The sequence below is a fragment of the Trypanosoma cruzi genome, genomic scaffold (genome assembly GCF_000209065.1).
Source record: "Trypanosoma cruzi strain CL Brener 1047053516987 genomic scaffold, whole genome shotgun sequence".
Classification (NCBI taxonomy): Eukaryota; Euglenozoa; class Kinetoplastea; order Trypanosomatida; family Trypanosomatidae; genus Trypanosoma; species Trypanosoma cruzi.
Genome location: NW_001849541.1, coordinates 101,339 through 124,002, shown reverse-complemented (window position 1 = coordinate 124,002; position 22,664 = coordinate 101,339). Strand labels below are relative to the sequence as shown.

Genomic DNA, 22,664 nt, shown 5'->3' with positions numbered 1-22,664 from the left:
AAAAAAAAAAAAAAAAACTGTGCAGAGCAGGGTGCCGCCATCATCACACATTCAAATATTTACTCAAGTGATAGAAAGTACATGCAGAATAAGAAGAATAAAGTAAACAAAAAAAAAAGGTACATTGATTAGTTATTGTTTTTCTTTTTTGGTGCTTTCAATGCTTAGTAACCGTTTTGGTTCTGGGCTTTTCTTTGTCTGGCAGTAATGTTCACCTGCATTTACGTTTCAAATCCCCTTCTTGGGTTGTTTTTTCTTTTTTTTTTTGCCACGGAAATTTTTTATTTTTTCTGTGACGATCACCACATGTATACATTTGCGGTTATTTGTCCTACGCGCAAAGGGCGAAAAGGTTTTTGGTGACGAGAGGCCCTGGCAACGTTGTTTTGAAGGCACGGTGAGAAGGAAACGGATTGTGGCAAAGGCTTGCACCAATGAAGCAGTGGGAAAAAGAGGAAGAAAACCCACAGAGATGCCGCCGAAGAATACGGAATGAGTCGCCGGTGGGTGTGTCCGATGTGAGGCGTCCTTTGCCCATACCGCTGACTACTGCCCTTCTATCCTCAAAGCTGCGGCGTGAGCTGCAGCGCATTTGGGATGTCACAAGGGCCCCTGGCAAACTTGAACACGAGGATCATGCTGACGATAGCCACACGGAGGAGGAAGTGGTGGTTGATGTGCCTCCCTTCAAAGTTGGAACAATGGAAATGTACAGGCGATTTCCAAAGCAGTACGACATCTTTATGCGTCGTCATGATTGCCAGGCGGTGCACGAGTACCTGGACAGCATCCTGTTGAGTTTACAGCAAACCTCAGCCACGCCAAGTGATGGAGGGAACTGTTTAGCTGCCGAGGGTAAGATGTGCTTTGTGCGTGTGGCAGACTTTGGTTGCGGCACAGGGCGCATTGCAAGTATGGTTAGTCGGCATCCTGCCGTCGGTGCGGTGTATTGTTATGATATTGCGACGCCGATGTTGCGAGAATGCTTGATCAATGTTGTGTGTTCAGTTGCTGAATCGCGACAAGAGATACGCGGGGTCTGTATATGCCCTAGTGCTTCTGCTTGTGTTGATGGTAATAATGATAATAATAATAATAACGCCTTGGAAACGACAGCTGCTGCTGCTGCTGAAGTGTGTGTGGGCAATGACGGTGTGACTGAGAATTCGGATGGCGTCATGCTGCTGTGCGCGCGTCCTGTCAGTTTTGGGGATGTGCAACAGGGGTTTCTCACCACTCACACGCCCTGCCATCTTGTCGTATGTGCGTGGTCACTTTCCTACGTGATGCGTGCACAATGGGGCGATGACCGCTGGCACGCGGCCATCGATGCAACAGTCGCCGCTCTTATTGGGCTTCTTGACACCTCAGGTCCAGCCGCGCTCGTCATCATTGAGACACTTGGAACAGACACGACGGAGCCGCGGCGGAACAATACTCTCTTGCAGCGTCTTGAATCAGAACATGGATTTGAGCGGCGGTGGGTGCGCACGGATTATAATTTTTGTGATGTGGCGGAGGCGGTGCGTCTCACACGCTTTTTCTTTGGCGACTCGATGGCACGTCGAATGGCGGAGGAGAAACGCACCGCATTGCCAGAGTGTACCGGTATCTGGACCCTCTGGAGAAGGTGACAGGGGGTTTTTTGACATTTTTCAGTATTTGTATATCTACATCTATATATATATATATATATATGTGCTTTCACCAGGGATGGAATTGTTGCAATGCCTCTATCTTTTACTTTTTGTTCTTGTTGTTTTTCTGACTCCTTCTTCACCACCGTCAGTGGTACACCGCCTCTACGTTTTCTCACGGGAATTGAAGAAAAGGGTGACTGGATGCTGAAAGTTCTTCACACGAAAGCTGCCGCGGAGCCGATCTTGCTGGCAACGACGTGCCACAACATGAATCTGTTCGCCATCGTCACACGGTCGTTGGTGGTCGTGTACCGCTCCACCACTCTCACAGTCGTGACAACTCTCCCGCTCAAAATGAAGAAAAACGAGACGATGGTGTCTGCCTGCTGGTCGCCATCCGGGCGGCTTCTTGCTATCGGTCTCCAGTGTGGAGAGTTGTACCTTCTCGACGTCGAGAGCGGCGACCTGATACGGCGCTTTGTACCGCGGAGTGACATTGCGTTTGCCATCAAAGATGCAGATGCGAAAACACTTTCCGGCATTATCGACACCTCCGCAGGAAACGAAATCAACAACAATGAAGATAAGGATGGCATCGACGGTGACAAGGAGGATGATCCGCTGCGTCAACCCCCTATTTTACCCATCTCGGTGGATGGGGCGATCGTTGCGTGTACGTGGGCCTCCGTTGCCCCATCTACATCAGCGTTGCATAGTCACAATGAGCTGTGTTTGCCCCTGAGCACGACTGTCTCCTCGCCTATTTTTGAGGAGCTGGAGCGTGAGGACGACATACCTGTGATGCTGCTGCTGGATCAGAGGGGCGGGATAACTTTTCTTCCTGGTGGTATGCAGGAGGTGTATGTTGTCGTTGTGAATCTTCAATGGGCACTGGATCCGTGTCGCATGCGTGTTGATGCATTTTTTGTGGCCGCCGCGCCACCGCTATCAAATGTCAAGAAGGGCGAGAGCAATCGCTGTTCGAGCAATGCTGTGATGTGTGGTGAAAATACGGGTTCACACTCCGCGTATCTTGTGGTGCGGGAAAGAGACGGAGAGACATCATCGCGAGCCTCCTCGCAGGTGGTGCGCGTGCATCTTTCTGACACCATTGCACGTGTGGCAGATCGCGAGGCAGTTGCTATATGCTCTATCGTCGAGTACTGTCGTATGGGTAAGGTTTCCTATCAGTTTGTGCGAAAACGCTGGGAAAGTCTTATTCGTGCAGTTCGGAAGGATTTATTTCTGCCTCAGAACGCCCTTCTGCTTCGGGATGCACTTATGGAAGATATTGCGCGGCCCTCCCCGGCGGAGTTGTCAGTTTATTTTAGAGGACTGGACTTGGATGCAATTGTGAAGGACACGGAGGAGCTTTCGAGGCAGTTTACGCATCTTGTGCTGCAAGTCTCTAATGTTGCATACCGCTGCTATGAACTTGCCCTCCACCTCTCACAGGCACACTCCGGCGATCGACAGCGTCAGTGTCTTTTGATGGACGTCATTGGTGGGTTACGGCAGCGTTGTAGCAGCTTTCTGCGACAAATGCGGCTCGAGGTGGATCGAGAGAAGGATCTTGTGCACTGGGTTGTACAGCGCGCCGCACCAGCAGGAAGTAAGTTTTTCGCGTCTCACCCCCCACTGCGTGCGGTGCGGTATCCATCTCTACTGCGCACTCTCCACCGCATCGCGCGTGGTGAATCCACGGCATTTTCTCTCGTCGATGAAAACATCACGCGGGGGGAAGAGGATTTGCTGTACATCGTCAAGGGGTGCTTGCTGGGCGGCAGGGAGGCCGTTGCTCGCGTGGTGCCACTGCTGGATGACATTAACGTTGAGTCAATTCTTCAGAGGCAGTGCGAAGTGCTCGTGCCACACGTGGCGGCAGGGTCAGGGGCGGAATGCGTGCAGCTGCATACCGTGACAGTGACAAAGTCGCAGCCCTGTCAACCCCTTATGGCCTCCTATACATTTGAGCCACGCGGCGATGCGGAAGTCTTTTTCCTTGCAAAACGAGGAAGCGTTGCGGTTGAGATTGAACCCTTGCAGCTTGCCGAAGCAGACGCTGCTTTCCTGTGGAGTGGCGTTGTGGACGATGGGGGGCGTTGTGTGTTGCTGTGGGAACGAGCGGCGCCATCGTTTGGTGGGGCAGAAAACATGCTGGTGGTTGCTGTAGTGGATGAAAACGGCGCCGTTGAAGTTGCCGCAGACGCGGAGGATGAGGCCAACGGCGAGCCGAACGACACGGGAATAGAGGCGGGGGTTTCCAGGCACGCCGTGCTGGAGATCAAAGGGATTTCCACACGCCACCTGCGGGCGTCGGTGAGTCGAGCGCGTGGGTTCGGTGTGTTTTACGCAAATGAGCGCTTTGTGGTGGTGGATTTCTACGGTGGCTGAGGGAGGAGGAGGTGACGACGACGACGACGACGCGTGGAGAGCGAGAGAGAAGCGAAAAAAAAAAAAAAAAAACAGCCGGTGGGGGGTGGAACAGAATATTGAGTGAGTAGATCTCAGTTTGTTTGTTTGTTTTTTTTGTTTGTTTGTTTTTTTGTGTGTGTGTTTTGCCTTTTTGGGATACGGGGACGTCCACTTGTACTCACTTCACTGTGGCTGTTTTTCTTTTTGTCTCCTTACAAAAGTCCAGGCGGTCATTTGTATGACCTGAGCGATTTCACGCTGTCGCTCGCCTTTCTCTTTGCTTCCCTCTTGCGCTCCCTCTCATTTACGTACCTTCACCGTACATTGTGACTGTTCCTGCACCTTCATATCTGTACTGTTGTTGTAATGTTTTATTTTTATTTTTATTTTTATTTTATTTCTTCTTCCTGCGTACTTTTTTTTTTTTTTCGCATTTGTTATTGCGACACGTCGGCAGAGGCTCTTAAACACACTGGCGAGTACACGGATACACACGGGGGGGTGGGTAGCAATCACAGAAAAGCATCATGTCTCCAATCTCTGAGAGGTTTAGTGAGTTTGCAGAGAAGTATCGTCTTGTGCAGGCGTACCGCAGTTCTCTGGGAGCCGCTATGACAGCCTGGGGATGGGTACAGGAGCGCATGTGGCCTGTGTATTCCACCGGTCTCATTCTCTCGGCCCTGTTTATGTTGGCATCGGCGAACGAGAAACAAATCCTCGCCGACCATCTCTACGGCAGCGACGTCGTCTTGCAGAAGGAGCGGGAGAAGACAGTCGAGGAGGCTCGAAAACTCTTCCGGGAGGAGTCGGTCCAGGGAGTGAAGCAGGTGGTGTGGATGCTGCCGAGTGGTGAGTTTAGGGGAGAGTATAAGGAACGCTACGGTAATGTGTAACGGGAATGCATTATATATATATATATATAATTTGCCCCAGGGTGGGTGGGGCTTCTAACAGGACAACCGGGAGGGGAAACATGAGGGAGAAGGAAAAAAGGATATATATATATATATATATATATATATATATATATATATATATATGCATTTATATCTGAATAAGGGGGAGGAAACGACAAGAAGAGGTGGTGGTGGTTGGCGTGTGGATGGGTGGCTGGGTGGGAGGTGTGTGTGTTGTTCTGTTTTGTTTTCTCTGGAAGGCGGGAAAGAGAGGAAGATAATAAATAAATAACAGCTTTTCTCACTGATTTTGGACCCCCCTTGCGCGTCTCTTTTCATTGGCGTTTCATCGTTCCTTGCATTCTAAGACACACACACATACACACATGTCTCCTTCTTACCCTGTGTGCATGCATGCGTGTGGCTGACATCATGTTGAGATGATGAAGTTGCGGAATTAAAACTCTTTATCTCTTCTTGTCTCTTCCTTCCCGCCCTTCTTTTTTTTTTTTTTTTCTGTTTTGTGTGCTTGATGGGAACACTTCCTCATTACGTCTGCCGTGGCGCCAATGAACACAAGGACGGGGAGGAAAGGAAGACGAAAAAAAAAAAAAAAAACTTCTTTTTTTTGAAGGAGAACACACAAGAAGAGGCGGAATGGCGGTGAGCAGCGCTCGAGAATCCGTCACCGATCTTTTGTCAGGGCGGGAGGATGTTAGAACGGTCTCTTCATCAACAATGGCGCAGGAATCGACGACGATAAAAACAGGGGAATTAGGTGAAGACGGCGGTGGTGATGGCGTTATCAGCGATAGGAGTAACGTGTTAGCTCGTGTCTTTGAGGAGTTGCTTGACGCCGAGGTGTCGATGAATCCTGCGAAGTTGCGTGAGGCTTCCCGTGCCGGCATTCCGTCTCTCTACCGCAGCACTGTCTACCGCTATCTACTGGGCATCACCTTTGTTGACCATTCGCGTGAAATGTCGTTGGAACGAATGCAGGAGAAGGACTTTGAGCAGCTGTTAACAGCCTTTGGGCGAATTGTAGCATCTGACGGAACCGGGCAACGGCCCTCTGTGAAGGGACGCATCATGCAGCCGCTGGCATCGCCCAGACTGCATGACTCTGAGACAATCCCGCTTATTACTCGGGATGAGAGCCAGTTTGCAAACGGATACCGGTGCTCAGATCGCAGTTTCTCTGTAGGTTACGCGGCGTGGATCAAATTCCGTGCCAACTTGAGGTATCTGCCTCGCTTTGTAGGAAATCCAGAGAGACGCCAGCGGATGGAGTGTGCGTGGCAGGCCTTACATGTCACAAGCTCCGGAGCGACACCTGACGAGGTGGAGAACTTATTTGAGCTTGCACTTGTGTTTGAGTCGGTGCATGGCACTGCGCGGGACATTTACTTCTCCACGTCTTCCCTCTACTATCTGTTGACGCATCACGGAAATGTACTGCAAAATGCGCAGTGTCTGCAAAGGATGTGCGGCACGTTTCTCATGCTGTTTCGCGCTACAAACTTTGATCTTTACCGTCACTTTGTAGCAGAGAGTGTCACGGCTGTGGAGTGGTTGCCGGGTATGCTCAAAACCCTCCTGGCAGGTAGGCTGCATGAGGAGGACCTGTTGCGCCTGTGGGATGTATATTTGGCGGATGCCCTGGAGTACCTGGGTTTTCCGCTGCATCCATACGTCTGTCTGGCTATTCTCGAGGAGATGACGGAAGTGTTGCTGGAGTGTGAGAAGTCCGGCATCATTGAGCGGTTGCGACACCTCCCGCGCATTGAAGCCGGTAGCATTATTCAGAAGGCCATCTCGCTGAAGGAGTCTGTCTTCTCAAAAGATCTGCTGTGAGACAGTCTGCTTCCACCCCTCTGTGTTTGTTTTTGTGTGTGTGAAGTGGGAGGGAGAAAATATGCGCTGAATCAAAACGGAGCAAAGAAGACATTATTTTGCAATGTAGTTGTGTATACTAGTACAGGTGCATTTCTCTTCTTTTTTTTTTTTTTTTTCTTTGTGTGTGCGTGTCGGTCTGTTGGGCTTCTACCTGCTCCAAACATGTGTTACGAAAGGTAGGAAAGAAGGGAGGCGCGCCTGTGGGGGATGAGTGCTACCGTCAGTCCGCGGAGTTATTGGGCCGCGTTGCGGGAGCAGCGCACCGCCTCGCGCACTCCCGTCACCCCATCGTCACCAGCAGAAGCAGCAGCAACGCCGCGGCCAATCCCTCTGTCGCCACCGTGTCGTGAATTTGGACAACATTCGCATGGCGAGAGTGTTGTCATTGAAAACAGTACTATTCTGGGGATGTTCAACGACCCCTCCGATGCGGCGGCGGGTGAACTTGTGCACGTGAGCAAAGCAAGCAACGGCCGTGGCAGATCCCGTTCTCTCGTGATGGACTTCATTGATGAATGCGTGCTTAAAGGCATGCCGGAGTCCCTTATCGTTGAGCATGTCATGTTTATGGTCCACGCGATGCAGGAGCAGATAAACTTGACGGAGGCCTTGCACGCGCGGTTTCACCACGACCGCCTGCGACAATACGAGGTCTCCGAACTGACAAACATGTTAGAGCGGCAACAAGTCTACTACGACCAACAGCAAGAGTACAGCAACAACAACAAGAAATGGCAAGAAATCGAGGAGACAAAGTGGAATTTGGTGCAGGGTAGAGGGCGTAAGGATCATGCAACACCCCGTCGCTTTGCGCCATCATTTGTTGGTCCCTTATCCACCGATGCGAACGTGCGGACGAAGGCCGTGCCTGCTGTGTCACGTGCGGCTGTGGGCAGTCGCGCTGTGGGGGGGCGTCATAGGGAGTCTGCGTCACGATTGGGTACGGAGCGTCATTTGCGCGTGGCATTCACACAGACGCCGACGGAGAGAAGTGAGCAACAACTGCACGGAAGAGTGGTGTCTCGGGCCACCGCGGCACCAGCGTTCCAGCGTTTTATGCGGCCGACGGATGCCAGCAATAGGAAGGAACGACGCAAGTACAGTACGATATTGGGGGAGTCTCTCACTCACCCTCTCCAGTTGCGCTCAGGTCAACAGCAGGGTTTTACGTGGACGGCACGACAGGAGGGAAAATCCCATGGTTTGACGATTAAGAAAGAAGTGTTTGCCCGACGTGGACGTCAACGGCTTGTGGGCGAAGTGGGGAATACCGGCGGTAGTCAGTTGACGTGGTCGGATGGTGACGATGATGACAAAAAGAATACGGTGTCTCTTTCAAAGTGCCGTGGCGAGGGTGGAAGTCCTGGGCCTCGAATAGAAGCACGGCAACAAGAGGGAGAGGCTACGCCCTCTGATGTCCTGATTTCTCCCATGTCGCCGCCCCACAGCGAAACTCTTGGCGACGGTGACGAAGCCACTGCACCTAGGGTTTATGATGTGAACAGGTGGAATGAAAAGAAGAGAAAAGAAGTCCTGACCGATTCGGGCCGACGGGGAATAGAAGATTCCCTCTTAACTGTCCCACCACCATCGGTAGCGGCAGCGGCACCTCCGTTATCCGTTCACACCCCTTCATTGTTCCCTAATCCACAGCTGCTGGTGTACATTGAACAGAGTCGGCGCAAGGTACGAGAGGCGGAGCGTGTATTGGCGAATTCACCTGGAAACGACTTCAGGAGGGGCGTTCAATGAGGTCAGGCCACATTCACCGAAATTTTTCTCTTCTCCGGTAAATTGTCGGAGAGTTTCTGAGAGAGACACGTCTCAAAGGGGAATGATGGCGCCTTTTGGGAGATTTTATTGCTTTTTGCTTTTCACATCTCACTGTTTTCAGTTTTGTTTTTGTTTTGTTTTGTTTTTACTTTTTCTCAGCTGTGTGTATGCCTGTGTTAGAGGGAATAAATCCGGAAGACTTTGTACACTTTCTATTCCGATTCAAACATGCTTCTAATGTTGCAGGGGGGCGGAGGTAAGAAGCCGATTCAATGTGCAATGTAAGGGGAGGAAGTAAGAGGGTGGAAGTGTGCGGTGGGGTGCCGCTCTGTAACTGTGACTACTCACAATGACTCTCCTTTTGCTCTCATTCACTCGCATGCACACGTAAATACACCAATGGAGTGATTTTAAAATTGACTGAGCCAGGGAGGGTGCAGGGTACTGTAAAGTTTTTAAAAGAAAAGAAAAAAATGGCAGAACGGTTTTGTCTGCACCTGGCGCCCCTTGATGTCAGTCTCATGACGGATGAAAATGACGGCGCGGTAATGCCACTGGTATATGTTGTGGTTCACATGCAGGAAAGAGGTGAAGTTATGTATGAGGAGGCAGAGATGCGTGCAGAGGGGCAGGACGCAAAATCCAACGCATTGCTTACGAGACTGTACCACGGAGCTGCTAGTATTGTGAGCGAAATTGAGGAGGGCCGAGTTCTTTTGGGGAGCAGCCCCATGGCGTCAAGCTCCCGTCAGTCATCGGCGCATGTTCATCTGCAGAACGGCGGCCGGTTATTTTTCCGGCACCCCGTGGAGGGTGGAGACTACATGTTGACTGTCACCATCCCAGCGGGGGTATGGCGGTGGTTGGGGCCGATTACGCTGCAGATTTTGCTTGCGACGGCGGTGCGAGGATATGAAATTGCCGTGAGTGTCGCCGCAGTTGCCTCTGTCCCGACGTATTACCCGCTGCGCGACCGTCTAACGGAAAGTTTGGACGCCGTAGAGGATGCGGTGCGGTCGCGAATAAGGCGAATAATGGAATTTGTTGCGTTTTTGAATGAATGTGAGCACCGTGAGACTGCGTCTTCTGCGGCTCTGTTGCATGGTGGTCAGGAGGTCGTTGTTGTCACACGAAGGTTGTGTCACGATCGCCCATCATTGATTCGCAAAAATAGTCGCCTATCAAGGACGCTGCAACAGTTATTATGGTCTGCGACGAGTTATTCAGACTACGTCTCCCTGAGCGGTGCCGTTTCTAGTGGAGGCATGCGTGATGGGTACAAACGTCTTGTTGTCACGGCTGCGGCGGTGTGGTACCATGGAGAACCACTCTTCAGCAGTGGCTCCAGCGACGATTATGAGGCATATCTTTTGCCAGCCGCTATTGTGGCATATGCAGATCGATGTTTGGCAAGTCGTGAGGCCACTGGCGTGCAGCAGCCCATCACAGTGAAGTGCATCTCCATGCATGTGGAAAACCCCCGAATTGGGTCTTGCACCGCCGGGTATGTGAGGCAACATGGAAATGCAGAGGAGAACACGGCCGCCATAACTGCCGCGTTTGTCTCTTTAGGAGGGTGGATCATCGCTCTGCGCATGGAGGCCGCGTTGAATGCCTTCACTGGCGCCCCGATGCCGCATATTGTCTCTGGTGTGACAAACCTCATTACGAGGAAACTTGAAATACCTCGATTTGAGGCATTTGTCCGGCTGCCAACCGTTGAAAAACTGATGGGAGTATCGCAAACCACCGCCAGTACCACGATGACGGCGAGTAACACTTCTTTTGCTTGTATTCTACGTGCTGTGCGACACCTCGGCCTATTCGCACATCCCTGTGGCGACGCCAACCACCTAACGACGGCTTTTCGGGACGTTTGCCTCTACCGCCACCGCAAGACCGTCACAAGTGCAGTGGAGAGCAATGAATGGAGCCTGTGGCCGCAACACGCGCAAAGGGCCGTGCAGAGTCTGGTGGAACTCACTGCGCTTACGTTCCGACGGCGCCGTCGGAAGACATGCGGCGGCATTGATCGATCCGCCCCATTTTCGTTACTTCGCGGACGTGACTCAGTTCTTGTGCTCTTGGCTGCCCCTGTTTACAGCCCTGTGCCCAAAGTCGTATTCTTTTTGGCGGAAATGGAGCCGCAAGGTATTCCAGCGGCCGAAGGGTTGCGTGCCTTTGCAACGTGGGTCCTATCGAAGGCTCTGTGAGGAACAGGTGGAAAAGGAAGGGCGAAAAACACATTTGTCGTTGTTGTTTCTGTTTGTTGCCGTCTTCTTGCGCCCTCTACCTTTTTTTTCCATAGACTCAGTTTTTTGCGACGACACGAAGTGTTGTTTTTGTTTTATCATTATTGTTGTCTGTATTTGTGGTTTTAACTCTCTTTTGCTTACGGAGGCGCACGGATTTTACGAATAAAATGCTCTTTTCCTTTTCATTTTCCTTCTTTTTTTTTTTTTGTTTGTCTTCTGCCATTTTGTACGGCGTGTGCATTGTATGCCTGGCAGTGCGGGTTTCTGCGTGTTGAGAGCGACACGGCACTTGGAGGGGTGGCACCCCATCTGGTCGGTTGCTCGCATTGACCCCGGGAATGCAGCGTGTCCGTGGCATTCCATCGCCCGCGAACCCAACGTGCCGAAACGAGGAGGAGGAGGATGAAGAACTTGTGCGGCAGCTTGTCGAGGCGGCCGATGTGGACGAGGTTATTGAACGCATGGAGATGAAGCACTACCGCCGTATCTCCCCCATCCTGCAGGGCCTGAGGCCCTTCCGTCGCGCTTCAGCCAGCAGTCTAAAAAGACGCCCGTCGTCATGCGAGACACGACTCGGAGCACCACTGCGCTCACCCGCGGAGGATGCTGCGGGGCCGCGGGGAAGTCACGAGGAGCCCATGAAAAATATGTCGTCTCTGCCGCATCCCGTGGCGTCCACATCACCGACACCATCAGATCAGAGCACACGCGAACAGAGAAGGCAGTTGTTAGCCCTTGGCATAAAAGCGCCTGCGCGGTCACCTCACGCATCCGATGGGGATGCCTCCTCCGCGCCACACGAGAATGACCACACGGAAAAGCCATCCGTGAACAGGCGACATCGGGCGCGTTCACACCGAAAGAAAATTCTGCGGCCCCCAATTGAATCCCCTAGCGTGGTAAATTCACCTCTGACACCGCTTTCTCCCCTTTCTCCCGTCCCAGGGCAGGCGGCTATCCAATGCGTCACAACGACGTAGACGTAATACTGACATTCATCGAGCATCTTCATTTGGTGGATCGCCCCAGCATTTTGGGGACCGTCAATGGGATCTCCAACGGTCGTACCGTGAACTGTCCGGTCTTCGCCCCCCATCCGTTGACAAACCCTCAAGACGGAGCCAAATTGCCCGGCACGAGTACTATGACCCCTCTCATGACCCCTCCTTTGGTGTAAATGCCTACAGGGGAGCTCCCACGCAACCAAACACGGATACCTCGTTTATATGGCGACGATCCTCTTCGCCTCCGGTCATTTTGCCGCCCTTCGCATCTCCCGTGGAAGATGATGCAGGGACGCAATACACTGGGAGGGCTTCGCACTACAATCGTGGGGATTATTGGGGTCATATGAGAAACGGTTTTGAAGGCACTCCCACCGCCACCACGGAGGAGGCGCACACGCCGGATGACGTGGAATATGATGAAGAGGAGGATGTGGAATTTGTCTCGGGCCCACCACGTATCATAGAACGCGAGCAACACTTACGGTCTCGGGTAACGGAACCGCCACTGAATAAATTTGACGGACGTGTTGTTCCCAAAGGCAGTAGAAGGAAAAGTGTGGGTAAAGTGTCCCCCGCAAGAGAGAACAACAATAATATTAATAACAATAGGAATATTGATTATGACCATGGCAACGATGGTTTCAGGGATCCATCGTATAACACGCACACTGTCGAGCCACGATTGCCACATTACGTGAATGCGAAGGGCGCTGGGTCAAGTAACAAATTCATCAGCCCGTCCGATAGGGAAGTCACACAAGAGGGGCACTCTTTATCATCATTAGCCGCACCATCACGAGATTATGCCATGATGGATTTGAAAGAAGAGGTCGATTTTTCTCATAGCCGTCGTCAGTCGTGGAGCCACTCTACGGGTATGGTGGAGCGAGGGCTTTCCACACAAATTTTAGGGACAAGTGAAAATACATTACGTCCGGATCATAAATTGGTACGTCAAAATGGCCAGCGCATGAGCCCTGCATTATCTCCAACGCGTCAGGATACCCCGCCACCCGTTTCTCAAAATCCACGTGACGAGAAAACTCGGTCTGAACGAAATGTGGGCTCCAATAGAAAAGTGGATGAAGGTGCGCAGAAGCATCGAAGAGGGCAAAAACATGCAGACGAGGATCACAGTCCGCATTCAGTGAATAGGACCGAGAGGAAAGAGAAGAATATGGTTTCCCCTTTTCTTTCAAGTGGGAGTGACTCATACTCGTACACGTACTCTAGCCAAAGTAGCTCATCTAGCGCCGCATCGGTTGTGAACTCAACACCAGGCCCACCCGTAGAAGCCGCATCAAAAAACGTGCCAAAAAGCAGTACTGTCGCGGTGAAGCCACGGTTAGAAGTCAAAGTGTTCCCTCCACATAACCCCCGTGTGCACCCACGTCCCAAAAGTCTCGGATGGAAAAGGAGGAACCCACCGCTGCTTCTCCCTCATAGCGTGCTGCAAAGACAGCCAGCAATGGCACCACCACCGCCTTATGGAATGACAATGGCGTCAACGGCAACAGTTCGCCCTTTACTCCGGAATTCGTTTGTAGAAATGCGTTCCGACGGCACCATGGGCCGTGGCTTTATTTCGTCTACGAGGACATCCAATGCACGCTTCCCTTCTAAGCAGCAACGCCCACAAACAACGTATTCCACAAGTATTCCTCGCTTTGATCGGAATGCGCAAAGCGTCCCCGGATCAACGACGCCTAGGGCGTCATGTGTGTCGTCTCCATCATATCCTCAGCAGGGGTCGACAGGGGCATCCGTGCCAATGCCAAAGCCATTGCCAACGCAGATGGTTCCCAGAGGGTCATGTCGAAGCGCCTCTGAACCTGCTGCTACAGCTCGGTTTCCAATCGGGGCTCAGCCGATCGTTTGGCGCACGAGTGATGGTGATTCCGTCGCGGGCAAAAATCGTCGAGTTCCTCCTGCCGTAAAAACGGGTCTGACCTTGTATGGCGTTCTTCCTCAACAGCGAAGTATGTCCGTGGGAGACAATCCGCCGCCGCCATGTAAAATTCCCCTTAGAGCGAGAAACTCGATAGGTGAGAGGCGCAGTCTCAGCGCCAACCGGGTCGTTGATGTGCCACAGCGACGGCCGAGCCAAAATGCTTTGCTCGCTGCCAATCGGACGCGAAGGAGTTCTGTGGCCATATCTTTTATTAGTCCATCAGATGGCGAGGTTTGTCCAGCGCAAACAGTCTTTATACAGCTTCCGTACAAGGCCAAGTAGGCATGTGTTATCGCGCTCTTCTTTGCTCCCAAAAGAGGAGTGCACCCTGTGTAAGTTTTTAGGTCTTCGGCAGTATAAAGAATGGATTTATGGAAATGAGGATATCTTTTACTGCGTTAGACAGTATTCTAGAAGCAAAATGGATGGAGGCCATTTATGTTATTGGGTAGACTTTCTGTGTTCGCTTGTTTGTCACTTTTTCCTCTTTTTTTCTTTCTTTCTCTCTCTGTGTGTGTATGTGTGTGTGTATATATATTTTTCATTATTAAACTGTGTGGGAACCCAATCCTTTACGATTGTGTATTGGGTCGGTTCTTCTTGCTTTATATATATATACATATATATATATGTTTACCACGCATGAACACACTGTGATGATTATTTACGGGAATGTATTCTGTTTTTGTGTTTGTTTGCTTGTTTTTGTGTTTTTTTTTTTTTGACTTCAGAACTATTTCTGCCACCCTCATCTCCTTCCATCGCACCTGTGCAGTGAGGAAATTGTTGGTGGCTTATGATATATCAACTTCTTTCCTCAGGAATATAAATGGAGTTTGTTTCTCTTCTTTTCTTTTCTCTCGTGTGTGTAGCTAGGGAGATTAACGGAGGTTGGTGAATTTGTGGCGATGGTGGCAGTCACAAATGCCGCCAATGTTGGTGAGCCGTGGGCCGAGAAGTATAAACCGAAGACCATCGCGCAGATGTGTTACCCTTCCAGTGCGAATAAACTAAAGGCGTGGATAGAGACATTTGACTCCGGGAGTTCCAGGATGCGAGCTGCGTTGCTCTCTGGCCCCCCTGGTGTGGGGAAGACAACTTCCGTTTACGTGGTGGCAAGAGAGCTCGGCCGCATTGTCGTTGAGTATAACGCCAGTCATTTCCGTAGTGGGAAGTCCCTTCGTGAGCACGTCACAGTTTCCATTAACAACAACACCTTCAATATGAATGCCTCTTCTTATGCGAAGAGCATTCTTTTAATGGATGAGGTGGACGGCTGCGACATTGGGGGGGTGAAGGAGATCATAGAAATGACGAAGACGACAAAAATACCAATTGTGTGCACTTGTAACGACCGTTGGAATCAAAAGCTTCGCCCTCTCCTGAATTACGTGGAGGACTTTCGTGTCAGTCGACCTCCGTGTAATATTGTTGCAAACTATCTTTGTGACAAGGTGTTGGCTCGTGAAGGAATTTCGTTGTCGAAGCAACTCCTACAAGACATCATTCAACGATCTGGAAGTGATATTCGAAGCATGTTGAACAACCTGCAGATGTGGTGTCTCAACCGTACGTCGCTGGAGCAGAAGGCCCTCGCAGCGTGTGCTGTGCAGTCGGCAAAGGATGGAGATGTGGGTTTGTTTGACGCCGCGGAAATGTTTCTTCTGCAGGGCACCTCACGTGGTAAACCCCGCTCTATTGAGGAGTTGCAGACGGCCTTTTACAACTCGGATCTGGTAGACCTGTTCGTGCAAGAAAACTACATTCACTTTAACCCGGAGGACCGCGATTGGATGGAAGCCGTGGCGGATGCAGCCGACTCGATATCGCTCGCAGATGCTCTGCAGCGCATCATGTATTATGAGCAGAATTGGTCTGTTTCTCGTGCCCATGTGCAGCTGTCTAGCATTGCACCCTGCGCCATCACACGAGGCCACTATGAATCCTTTCTCTCCGGACAACAGGTGTTTTTTGACCGTCAACGTCCCGTGAAATTTCCAACTTGGCTTGGGCAAAATTCCAGTGCGAACAAAAATAAAAGGATTATTCGTTGCTTGACGCTGCAGGCTTTATCACCTTCCACGGGGGGTATTAGTGGCAATCAGGAGGATGTCCTGCTGGACTACATACCGTTGGGATGGGAAGCTGCCCTGACACAGCCGCTTGTAGAGCGAGGAAAAGCGGCTGTGGACGATGTCATTCGATTTATGGATCAATACCACATCATGAGAGATGATTGGGAGTTTATTCAGACCGTCCCACATTTCAAAACTATGCGGACGTCCAATGATAACGTCGCAACGGGAAGCATCCCAGCTGCCGTAAAGTCGGCATTTACACGGGAATTCAACAAGACGCATCGCACCGAGAGCTTTGTGAAAGGGGCGTTGCAGCACATGGGAGGTGTGGAAACCCAAAGTGAATGGGCCGAGGAGGATACAGAGAAGGAAAACGGCGGCAACGCGCTTCTGAAGGCAAATGCGGGAGCCAAGAAGACGGCTGCCGCGAAAAAGACAGCAAAGAAGGAACCCGCATCAAAGCCCAAGGCAAAGAAGCCGTCGCTGAAAACTAAGAAAACGGCCAAAAAACGTGGAAGAAAGGCCACACCGTCAGACTCTGAAGAGGAGTTCACTGGGGATAGCTCTGATGACGACTAGTGGCAATTTTATCGGTGTCTTCCCCTTGATTCCGGTGAGTGGGGCGCATCTGGGCAGGTGGAAGAAGCGTGTGTGCAGGTCCCTTTCCTTTTCTTCATCCTTGCAACTGTGCAGCTCTCCTGTGGTATTTGTTACTGGAAAATTTTTTTGAAAAAGGAGGAGAGGGGCGTCGGGGATCTGCTTGTTCCATGCATGGTGCGAGGTGTTGAGGAGCTTTTTCCCCCTTTATTTTATTTTTTTCTGTTCGCTTCATTGTCACGTGTGTTTGCGACCACTACCGGCATCCTATTATTATTATTATTTTGCTTTTGGTTGGTTGTTTGTTTCTTGGACGCGAGGTTCGTGGGAGAATTCCGCCCAAATAAACACACACGTACACTGCCGCAGGAAGTTCTTAAGTGTTGTTGTTTTTGTTGTTGTTGTTTTTGCTCAGTGAATTTTTTAGGCGTGTGCGTGTTCATGCTTGAGTCTCTGTGAACTTTGCTTTGAGGCCATTTTCTCTCTCTTTTCCATTCTTTTACTGTTTCTTTGTGGGAAGAACGGGGAGCGGTGTCCGTGTAGGGGAATGCTGCAAGAGGCCGTACGGCCAATTGAGCATGTGCGGATCGGCAAACACGTCTTCCCGCTCTGTTCCCACCCAATTCTACGCAAAAAATTGGAGGATGACGCGCTCCTGGAGAGAGAGATTGAGAGGCGGCTTCAGGACCCTCAGCTGCAGCTTGCGATGAGTGACGTCGTGGAGCGGCTCCTGAAGGAAGGCGTGAAGGGCGGCATTAGCGAAGAAATGACGGAAAATTATTTGGACGAGGCGCTCGGTCGCATTGATGAGCATTTTGGTGACATTAGGACGGTAGGCACATCGTCAGCGAATTTGCCTGCCAATTTGACGACGAGCGATTACCGACGTAATTTTCTTCCCCCCGTGCGACCGTTGCCCCCCACCGTACGTCGTGTGTTTTCGTTGAAACGCTGTATTGGCACCGCACCAGCCGGTCATGGGTTGTCGATTCAGCAGCGGGGGTTGCGTGCAGCACGGGAACACAAACACCACGTGACTCCCCAGCGGGATGTCAATAAAGAAGTGGATGACGAAACGGGATCTTTCGCACTTGTGGGACTCTCTCGAAGGCATCTTTTTTCCTCGTGCTTTAGTGGCATTGAGGAGGAGGAGGAGGAGGAGGTTGATTTTAGCCCCACGAATTCAGTTCCACGGAAGTTTTCTCCAAAATCCACACATCGACGAGGAGACGACAGCGAGCAGCGAAGATCAAAAACGGGGTCCTCACGTCATTCTAGGAGGGGAACTTCGCCTGAATGGAGGAATGCCTTGCGCTTGTTGTTTTACTCCATGTTGTCACTCCGCCTGGAGGAGAGCGGCGGGGTTCGGCTTGAAGAGATGGATCTGCGCGGCCGGTCACAGGGGCTGCTGCGGCTGCAAGGCTCTGTGCTCTCCATGCTGAATCAAGAGGCGTTTGGCGCGTTAGATGTGACACTTGACGGAAATTCATCTGCCATTCACCGTCGTCAGCCAGCTGTGACAAGCATCCTTCAATGGTCCCACGCCCAGCGGGCTGAGAGACCGATCGAGGTTGGGAAAACTGCGCTGCGTCAAAAAGTACTGAACACGCTTGCGCGCCCGCACCAAATCTCCTCCATGAGTAAGAAAGTTGTGTGTGCGACGGGGACATCATTAAACAGCGCATGGGAAAAAATGGAGCCATCAGTCACCCTGGGAATTGCAACGAGAGGCACCCAACTGGAATTACCAAGCGAAACAGGCCGCAGCCGTATCATGGCATCCATTATGGAACGAATCAAAGTGGGCCATACAGAAATGGAGAGCAACGATAATGTACAAACGTGAGAATCACAAAGCATGGGCCCCGGCTTATCTATTTGCCCTTCTCTCTCTCTCTCTCTCTCTCTCTATATATATATATATATATATATATTGGGACCGTTGTGTTTGTTTATTTTAAGAACAAAAAAAAAAAAAAAAAAGAAACAATATTTTTTTACCACTCATGTCCGTCTGTCTTTCCGCTGATGTCAAGACTGAACTCCCCCCCCCCCCCCTACCTGGTCGTTTCTCTTCTTCGTGGTGTGGCTACTGGACCAAAAACAACTAACAAAGAAAGAAAGAAAGGGAGAAGGGGAGAAGGGGTATCACTGGACGCCGAAACCCGCAAATTGACTGGTGGTTGTTGTGGTGAAAGCAAAAAGCAGAATATGTCGGGTTCCCTTCTGCAAAAGAAGGAATCCAAAGCACCGACCACACGATTGTTGAAGAGTAAGAAACCGTCCAAGGAGCCCCTGAAGACAGAAACAGCCGTATCAAAGGCGGAGCCGTCTAAAAAGCCGACGGTGACTTTAAAGACATCTAAACTTGCGCCCGCCGATTCATTGGCGAAACAAAAAATGGCTTTGCATCATTTAGAGAAAACCGGTAGGTTATCGTCTCATTTAACAGCATCGAAAGGAAAGAACGATGGGAAGCTTTCCTCTCCTGCATTGTCTGCACCCGAGACGATATCGACCGCACCGCCTCCCTTGTTGGCCCCCACACACTCAGAGACATCCTCTGAGGAATCATTACATTTGGATACTTATGATGGCTCACTTACTCCCGTTGAGACACCCAGAGAAATGCGCCATCCATATGATAAGAATACATTTGGGCGAGAGAAAGGAAATTCTACACATGCAGAACCTTCCGTGGTGGAAAAGAAATCATGCGAGAAGGATGTTTCTTTCAAGCTGCATGCATCTACTCAACCACCATCGGTCACCCTGGTAGAAGAAACAAAACGGCAGACTGTGGAAGCGGGAGGACAAAATAAAGGGTTTTTTGACAAGGAAAGTATCATTCAGCAACTGGTTAATGCTGAGGAACGCAATGGACAACTTATGGCGGAAGTGGCGCGGCTTCAACGTGCATTGGATGCGGATGGAAACGCAAAGTTTGTTCAACACGCATTATTAACAGAAAGTGAGGTGGAGAAACTAAAACAGGAGCTTCTGCGTGAGCGATCATCTACAAGGCATCATCGCGAAGCTCATATGGAGGCATTGATAGAACTTGGTAAGCTGAAGGAAGCGGTGGATCGATATGGAGACCGTGCCTCGCTGCTCAGACGCAACGCTGAGCTAGAAGCCAGAATAGATGAAATGGCAAAGAAGACGGTCACACAGGACCTTATTATGGCAAAACTACGCGAAGAAACGGCGCTGTTGGAAACACGGCACGGCAATTCCTCTTGTGGCTCCGAGTATGTGACGGTGCGTCATGCCAGTCTTTGTGGCCTCTGCCGCGAGAGGCTGGGGGCCGATGCGGGTCGTCGTGTGGCACGCGACCGTCTGGCCCAGCTGGCGGCACTGGAGCCACTGGGCGTTGTTCCACCGCCTCTCTCGGAGTCTTGGCCGCCTGAGGTGACGCGACGACTGCAGGAGCCACGCGAGAAGGCTCCGTCCACTCCTGTTCCGCCACCATCCGGGGATGCGGCTTCTTTATGGCGCGATGCTGGAGTTGATGCACAGCCGCAGCACGTCAGCAAGGAGGGCATCGGAAGTTCTTCGGCGGCGTCAAAAGGGCCTTGTGGGGCAGCCAATATATGGAGGGAGCTCCCTGCCATGGACGGGCGAGCACTGTACTACAATATCGTCACCAACGCGACCACATTTGAGCCCCCAGCATTGATGGATCCTGCGAGTGGAGAGAGAAAGGGCGATGAAAACAAAGGTTTTGCCACGATTGAAGGGAAATAACCCTTAATGGGCCGTTGGTGTTGTTTTGCCCATTTGTTATTATCTGATTGTGTGAAAAATACCAGGACATTCGTGCTTCTCCCTCTCTTTATTTTTCGTGACCAAATGGGTGGTGGGTTCTTCTGCTTTCTCCGTCATGCTTTCAACAATTCGTAGGTTTTTTATGACGTGGATGAGCCACTGACTGAAACGGGATGACTTGTTAGGAAGTCTCTTTCTTGAGCTCTGAGCGAAATATACACGGGTCTGAGGACTGTCGTGGCGCTGGGATTTTCCGTCATGTTTTGCTGTGTTGGACTCTGAGTGTTTTTTGTTGCATGCTTTGATGTAAAGAGGACGTCACTTTGTATGTGTGCACGTGGGTTGTCTTCCTTTATTTCCTCCTGTGTGACGGTCAGTGGGCAGAAACAATAGAGGAAGGGAGCAGCGGTGGCGGTGCCGGAGCGTTAAGGGGGAAGGGAAGAGAAAGAGGAACGGGTCGAGCCAAGGATGAGCAAGGCGCCTAAGAAGCGGGGCCTCTCGATCGAAGAGAAGGTCTCTCGGGTCGAGGAGTGGTTCATTTCTCACCCCACACCGTACACGCTGAAGGATTTGCTGCTCGTGCTGCCGAAAGCGACTGGCGTCATTCCTCAGTCGATTGAGGAATGTCTGGAGCTTCTCGTCTCCGAGAATCGCATCTGCCAGAAGAAGATCGGCGTTCACGTTTTATTTTGGCGGTTCCCCAAGACGGCGGCGCAGCAGTTGGCTGCGACATTCAACGCCACCGGCGGTGGTGGGGCCTCGGTCGTCTCGAGGTACATGAACTTGAGCTTGCCGCAGATGCAGAAGGAACTCAACGCGCTACGAGAGGAGGAAGCGGGGGCGCGTCGTCGCATTCAGGAGGTGTGTGCGGGAATTGGCGATGACGCATCCGTACGTCACGACACCATGAAGATGCGACAGCTGCAGGAGGAGGTCAAGGCGCTTCGGGTGGAGCTGGAAAAAGCGGCTGTGTTTGATCCAGTCATGGTTGAGAAGGTGAAAGCCACCACAAGAGTGGCGCTGGAGTCTGCCAACAGGTGGACGGACAACGTGTACCTTTTGGAGCACCACATCTCGCAACGAATGGGGTTGACTCCAAGGGAGCTACGCATGCGGCTGCAACTGCCCGCAGATGTTGATTACATCGAATTTGACGAGTTGGTGCCTGACCGCGAAGCGAATCCAAAGACCACGGCGGCGACTCTCGAGAGGATGTCCTCCTCACCCCAGCGAGCTGCGGAAAATGCCGCAGGCGGTGTGGTGGAAGCCCCATCACGATCCCCCGCTGCGGAAGAAGCGGACACGCCCGCAGCAATTAACACAAGCAGCACGCACAAGGAGGAGGAGGAGGCTGCGCCTCGCAACGGAAAGAAGGACACCCGCAACACCCAACAGCGGATCAAACGAGGCCGGGATGACGGCACGGTGGCGGCGAAGCAAAGCCAGTCAGTGGTGGCGGATTCCCCACGGAACGACGCCAGTGAGGACGCACCGAGACGCACAGTCGCCCGCCGTGGCAGGAAAAAGAAGGAATTGTAAAGGTGGCCTTCTCAGTAACAGCGGCCTCGCATAAATCATCCCGCGCCAGCAATACGCACACAAAAAATGTGTCTAGGGAATTTTTGAGGAAATAAACCGTCGCCCGAGGCCTTTTGCTTCACCCGCCACAACCCCCACCAAAACGAAGCAGCAGCAGCAGCAACAAAAAAAAAAAACAGAGAGGGGAGTGAAATCCCCGATTGTAAAACATACTGACACTACTCCGCCCTCCACATTTTTGGCCCACAGCCTCCATAACGTAAGAAAAAAAAAATGAACTGATCGTTCTGCGGCTCTCTTTTTGCCTGTTTTACTGCATCGTGATGTGGCTCGGTGGGGAAGAGACGATCCGTTGGCGACAAGCACACGTTCCCTCTAGTCAAGGACGTACAGCACGATGCCGAGCAGAAAATTGCACGGACAAGACGGAGAAACATATCGTGTCACCCACGCTACGACAGTGTTTCCCGTATTGCACAGACCACTGCATCTATGGCATTGAATGTCACCACCGATGCTCTGGATAATCCTCACAAACTTCTTTTTGGCCTATTTAGTTCTCCTCCTGCACCAGAAAATCAGAATGCTTTAAACGTAATGCCCACCTGTTATTGGTTTCTCCCTGTGCTGCCCTGGCCATTCTCCAGCATCGCACATCCGCGAAGCCAGCGCAGCGTATGCATCCTGACCACACTCTTTTCTTTGCCTTTTTTCCCCCAGAACGCTTTTCCTCCAGTAGCCTCCAGGCTAGAACACAGCAATGGCAGTAATTGGCTTTCAGTCATGGCCTGAGTTTTTTGTCTATCTCACCTTCCTGTTCTTCGGGGTATCGATCACTGTGGCGGGGAC

The 22,664-nt window shown here is 51.4% G+C and overlaps 10 protein-coding genes and 1 pseudogene across 10 annotated transcripts, besides 27 other annotated features; all 11 read left to right on the top strand.

Annotated features, from left to right (window-relative positions):
• Window positions 1-17: part of a microsatellite that runs on past the window's edge.
• Window positions 1-3,854: part of a sequence feature (areas merged during assembly that could not be assigned to a particular haplotype. This can correspond to areas where the two haplotypes were merged or to regions with more than two copies in the genome that were merged during assembly.) that runs on past the window's edge.
• On the top strand, window positions 435-1,634 carry Tc00.1047053508647.130 (hypothetical protein, conserved; the record flags this gene model as incomplete). The annotated part of the gene is made up of 1 exon (XM_813154.1): window positions 435-1,634. One exon carries the CDS (start codon window positions 435-437, stop codon window positions 1,632-1,634), a length of 1,200 nt encoding a protein of 399 aa, XP_818247.1.
• Window positions 1,076-1,099: a microsatellite.
• Window positions 1,666-1,698: a microsatellite.
• Window positions 1,842-4,034, top strand: Tc00.1047053508647.120 (hypothetical protein, conserved; the record flags this gene model as incomplete). The annotated part of the gene is made up of 1 exon (XM_813153.1): window positions 1,842-4,034. The coding sequence occupies one exon, from the start codon at window positions 1,842-1,844 to the stop codon at window positions 4,032-4,034; it is 2,193 nt and encodes a 730-aa protein (XP_818246.1).
• Window positions 3,855-4,229: a sequence feature (areas merged during assembly that could not be assigned to a particular haplotype. This can correspond to areas where the two haplotypes were merged or to regions with more than two copies in the genome that were merged during assembly.).
• Window positions 4,151-4,199: a microsatellite.
• Window positions 4,230-5,172: a sequence feature (areas merged during assembly that could not be assigned to a particular haplotype. This can correspond to areas where the two haplotypes were merged or to regions with more than two copies in the genome that were merged during assembly.).
• Window positions 4,425-4,451: a microsatellite.
• Tc00.1047053508647.110 (hypothetical protein, conserved) lies at window positions 4,583-4,948 on the top strand (the record flags this gene model as incomplete). Its single annotated transcript, XM_813152.1, has 1 exon — window positions 4,583-4,948. The coding sequence occupies one exon, from the start codon at window positions 4,583-4,585 to the stop codon at window positions 4,946-4,948; it is 366 nt and encodes a 121-aa protein (XP_818245.1).
• Window positions 4,958-4,981: a sequence feature (AT_rich).
• Window positions 5,050-5,105: a microsatellite.
• Window positions 5,173-5,579: a sequence feature (areas merged during assembly that could not be assigned to a particular haplotype. This can correspond to areas where the two haplotypes were merged or to regions with more than two copies in the genome that were merged during assembly.).
• Window positions 5,580-19,748: a sequence feature (areas merged during assembly that could not be assigned to a particular haplotype. This can correspond to areas where the two haplotypes were merged or to regions with more than two copies in the genome that were merged during assembly.).
• Tc00.1047053508647.100 (hypothetical protein, conserved) lies at window positions 5,609-6,805 on the top strand (the record flags this gene model as incomplete). Its single annotated transcript, XM_813151.1, has 1 exon — window positions 5,609-6,805. One exon carries the CDS (start codon window positions 5,609-5,611, stop codon window positions 6,803-6,805), a length of 1,197 nt encoding a protein of 398 aa, XP_818244.1.
• Window positions 6,938-6,967: a microsatellite.
• Tc00.1047053508647.90 (hypothetical protein, conserved) lies at window positions 7,055-8,599 on the top strand (the record flags this gene model as incomplete). Its single annotated transcript, XM_813150.1, has 1 exon — window positions 7,055-8,599. The coding sequence occupies one exon, from the start codon at window positions 7,055-7,057 to the stop codon at window positions 8,597-8,599; it is 1,545 nt and encodes a 514-aa protein (XP_818243.1).
• Window positions 8,741-8,766: a microsatellite.
• Tc00.1047053508647.80 (hypothetical protein, conserved) lies at window positions 9,094-10,833 on the top strand (the record flags this gene model as incomplete). Its single annotated transcript, XM_813149.1, has 1 exon — window positions 9,094-10,833. One exon carries the CDS (start codon window positions 9,094-9,096, stop codon window positions 10,831-10,833), a length of 1,740 nt encoding a protein of 579 aa, XP_818242.1.
• Window positions 11,047-11,093: a sequence feature (A-rich).
• Tc00.1047053508647.50 lies at window positions 11,212-14,115 on the top strand (annotated as a pseudogene).
• Window positions 14,440-14,464: a microsatellite.
• Window positions 14,511-14,556: a microsatellite.
• On the top strand, window positions 14,742-16,490 carry Tc00.1047053508647.40 (replication factor C, subunit 1, putative; the record flags this gene model as incomplete). Its single annotated transcript, XM_813148.1, has 1 exon — window positions 14,742-16,490. The coding sequence occupies one exon, from the start codon at window positions 14,742-14,744 to the stop codon at window positions 16,488-16,490; it is 1,749 nt and encodes a 582-aa protein (XP_818241.1).
• Window positions 16,890-16,918: a microsatellite.
• Tc00.1047053508647.30 (hypothetical protein, conserved) lies at window positions 17,056-18,354 on the top strand (the record flags this gene model as incomplete). The annotated part of the gene is made up of 1 exon (XM_813147.1): window positions 17,056-18,354. One exon carries the CDS (start codon window positions 17,056-17,058, stop codon window positions 18,352-18,354), a length of 1,299 nt encoding a protein of 432 aa, XP_818240.1.
• Window positions 17,650-17,671: a microsatellite.
• Window positions 18,394-18,418: a microsatellite.
• Window positions 18,418-18,442: a microsatellite.
• Window positions 18,474-18,508: a sequence feature (AT_rich).
• Tc00.1047053508647.20 (uncharacterized protein) lies at window positions 18,537-20,255 on the top strand (the record flags this gene model as incomplete). Its single annotated transcript, XM_813146.1, has 1 exon — window positions 18,537-20,255. The coding sequence occupies one exon, from the start codon at window positions 18,537-18,539 to the stop codon at window positions 20,253-20,255; it is 1,719 nt and encodes a 572-aa protein (XP_818239.1).
• Window positions 19,749-20,116: a sequence feature (heterozygous, Esmeraldo-like haplotype).
• Window positions 20,117-21,032: a sequence feature (areas merged during assembly that could not be assigned to a particular haplotype. This can correspond to areas where the two haplotypes were merged or to regions with more than two copies in the genome that were merged during assembly.).
• On the top strand, window positions 20,745-21,815 carry Tc00.1047053508647.10 (hypothetical protein, conserved; the record flags this gene model as incomplete). Its single annotated transcript, XM_813145.1, has 1 exon — window positions 20,745-21,815. The coding sequence occupies one exon, from the start codon at window positions 20,745-20,747 to the stop codon at window positions 21,813-21,815; it is 1,071 nt and encodes a 356-aa protein (XP_818238.1).
• Window positions 21,033-21,397: a sequence feature (heterozygous, Esmeraldo-like haplotype).
• Window positions 21,398-22,160: a sequence feature (areas merged during assembly that could not be assigned to a particular haplotype. This can correspond to areas where the two haplotypes were merged or to regions with more than two copies in the genome that were merged during assembly.).
• Window positions 22,161-22,664: a sequence feature (heterozygous, non-Esmeraldo-like haplotype).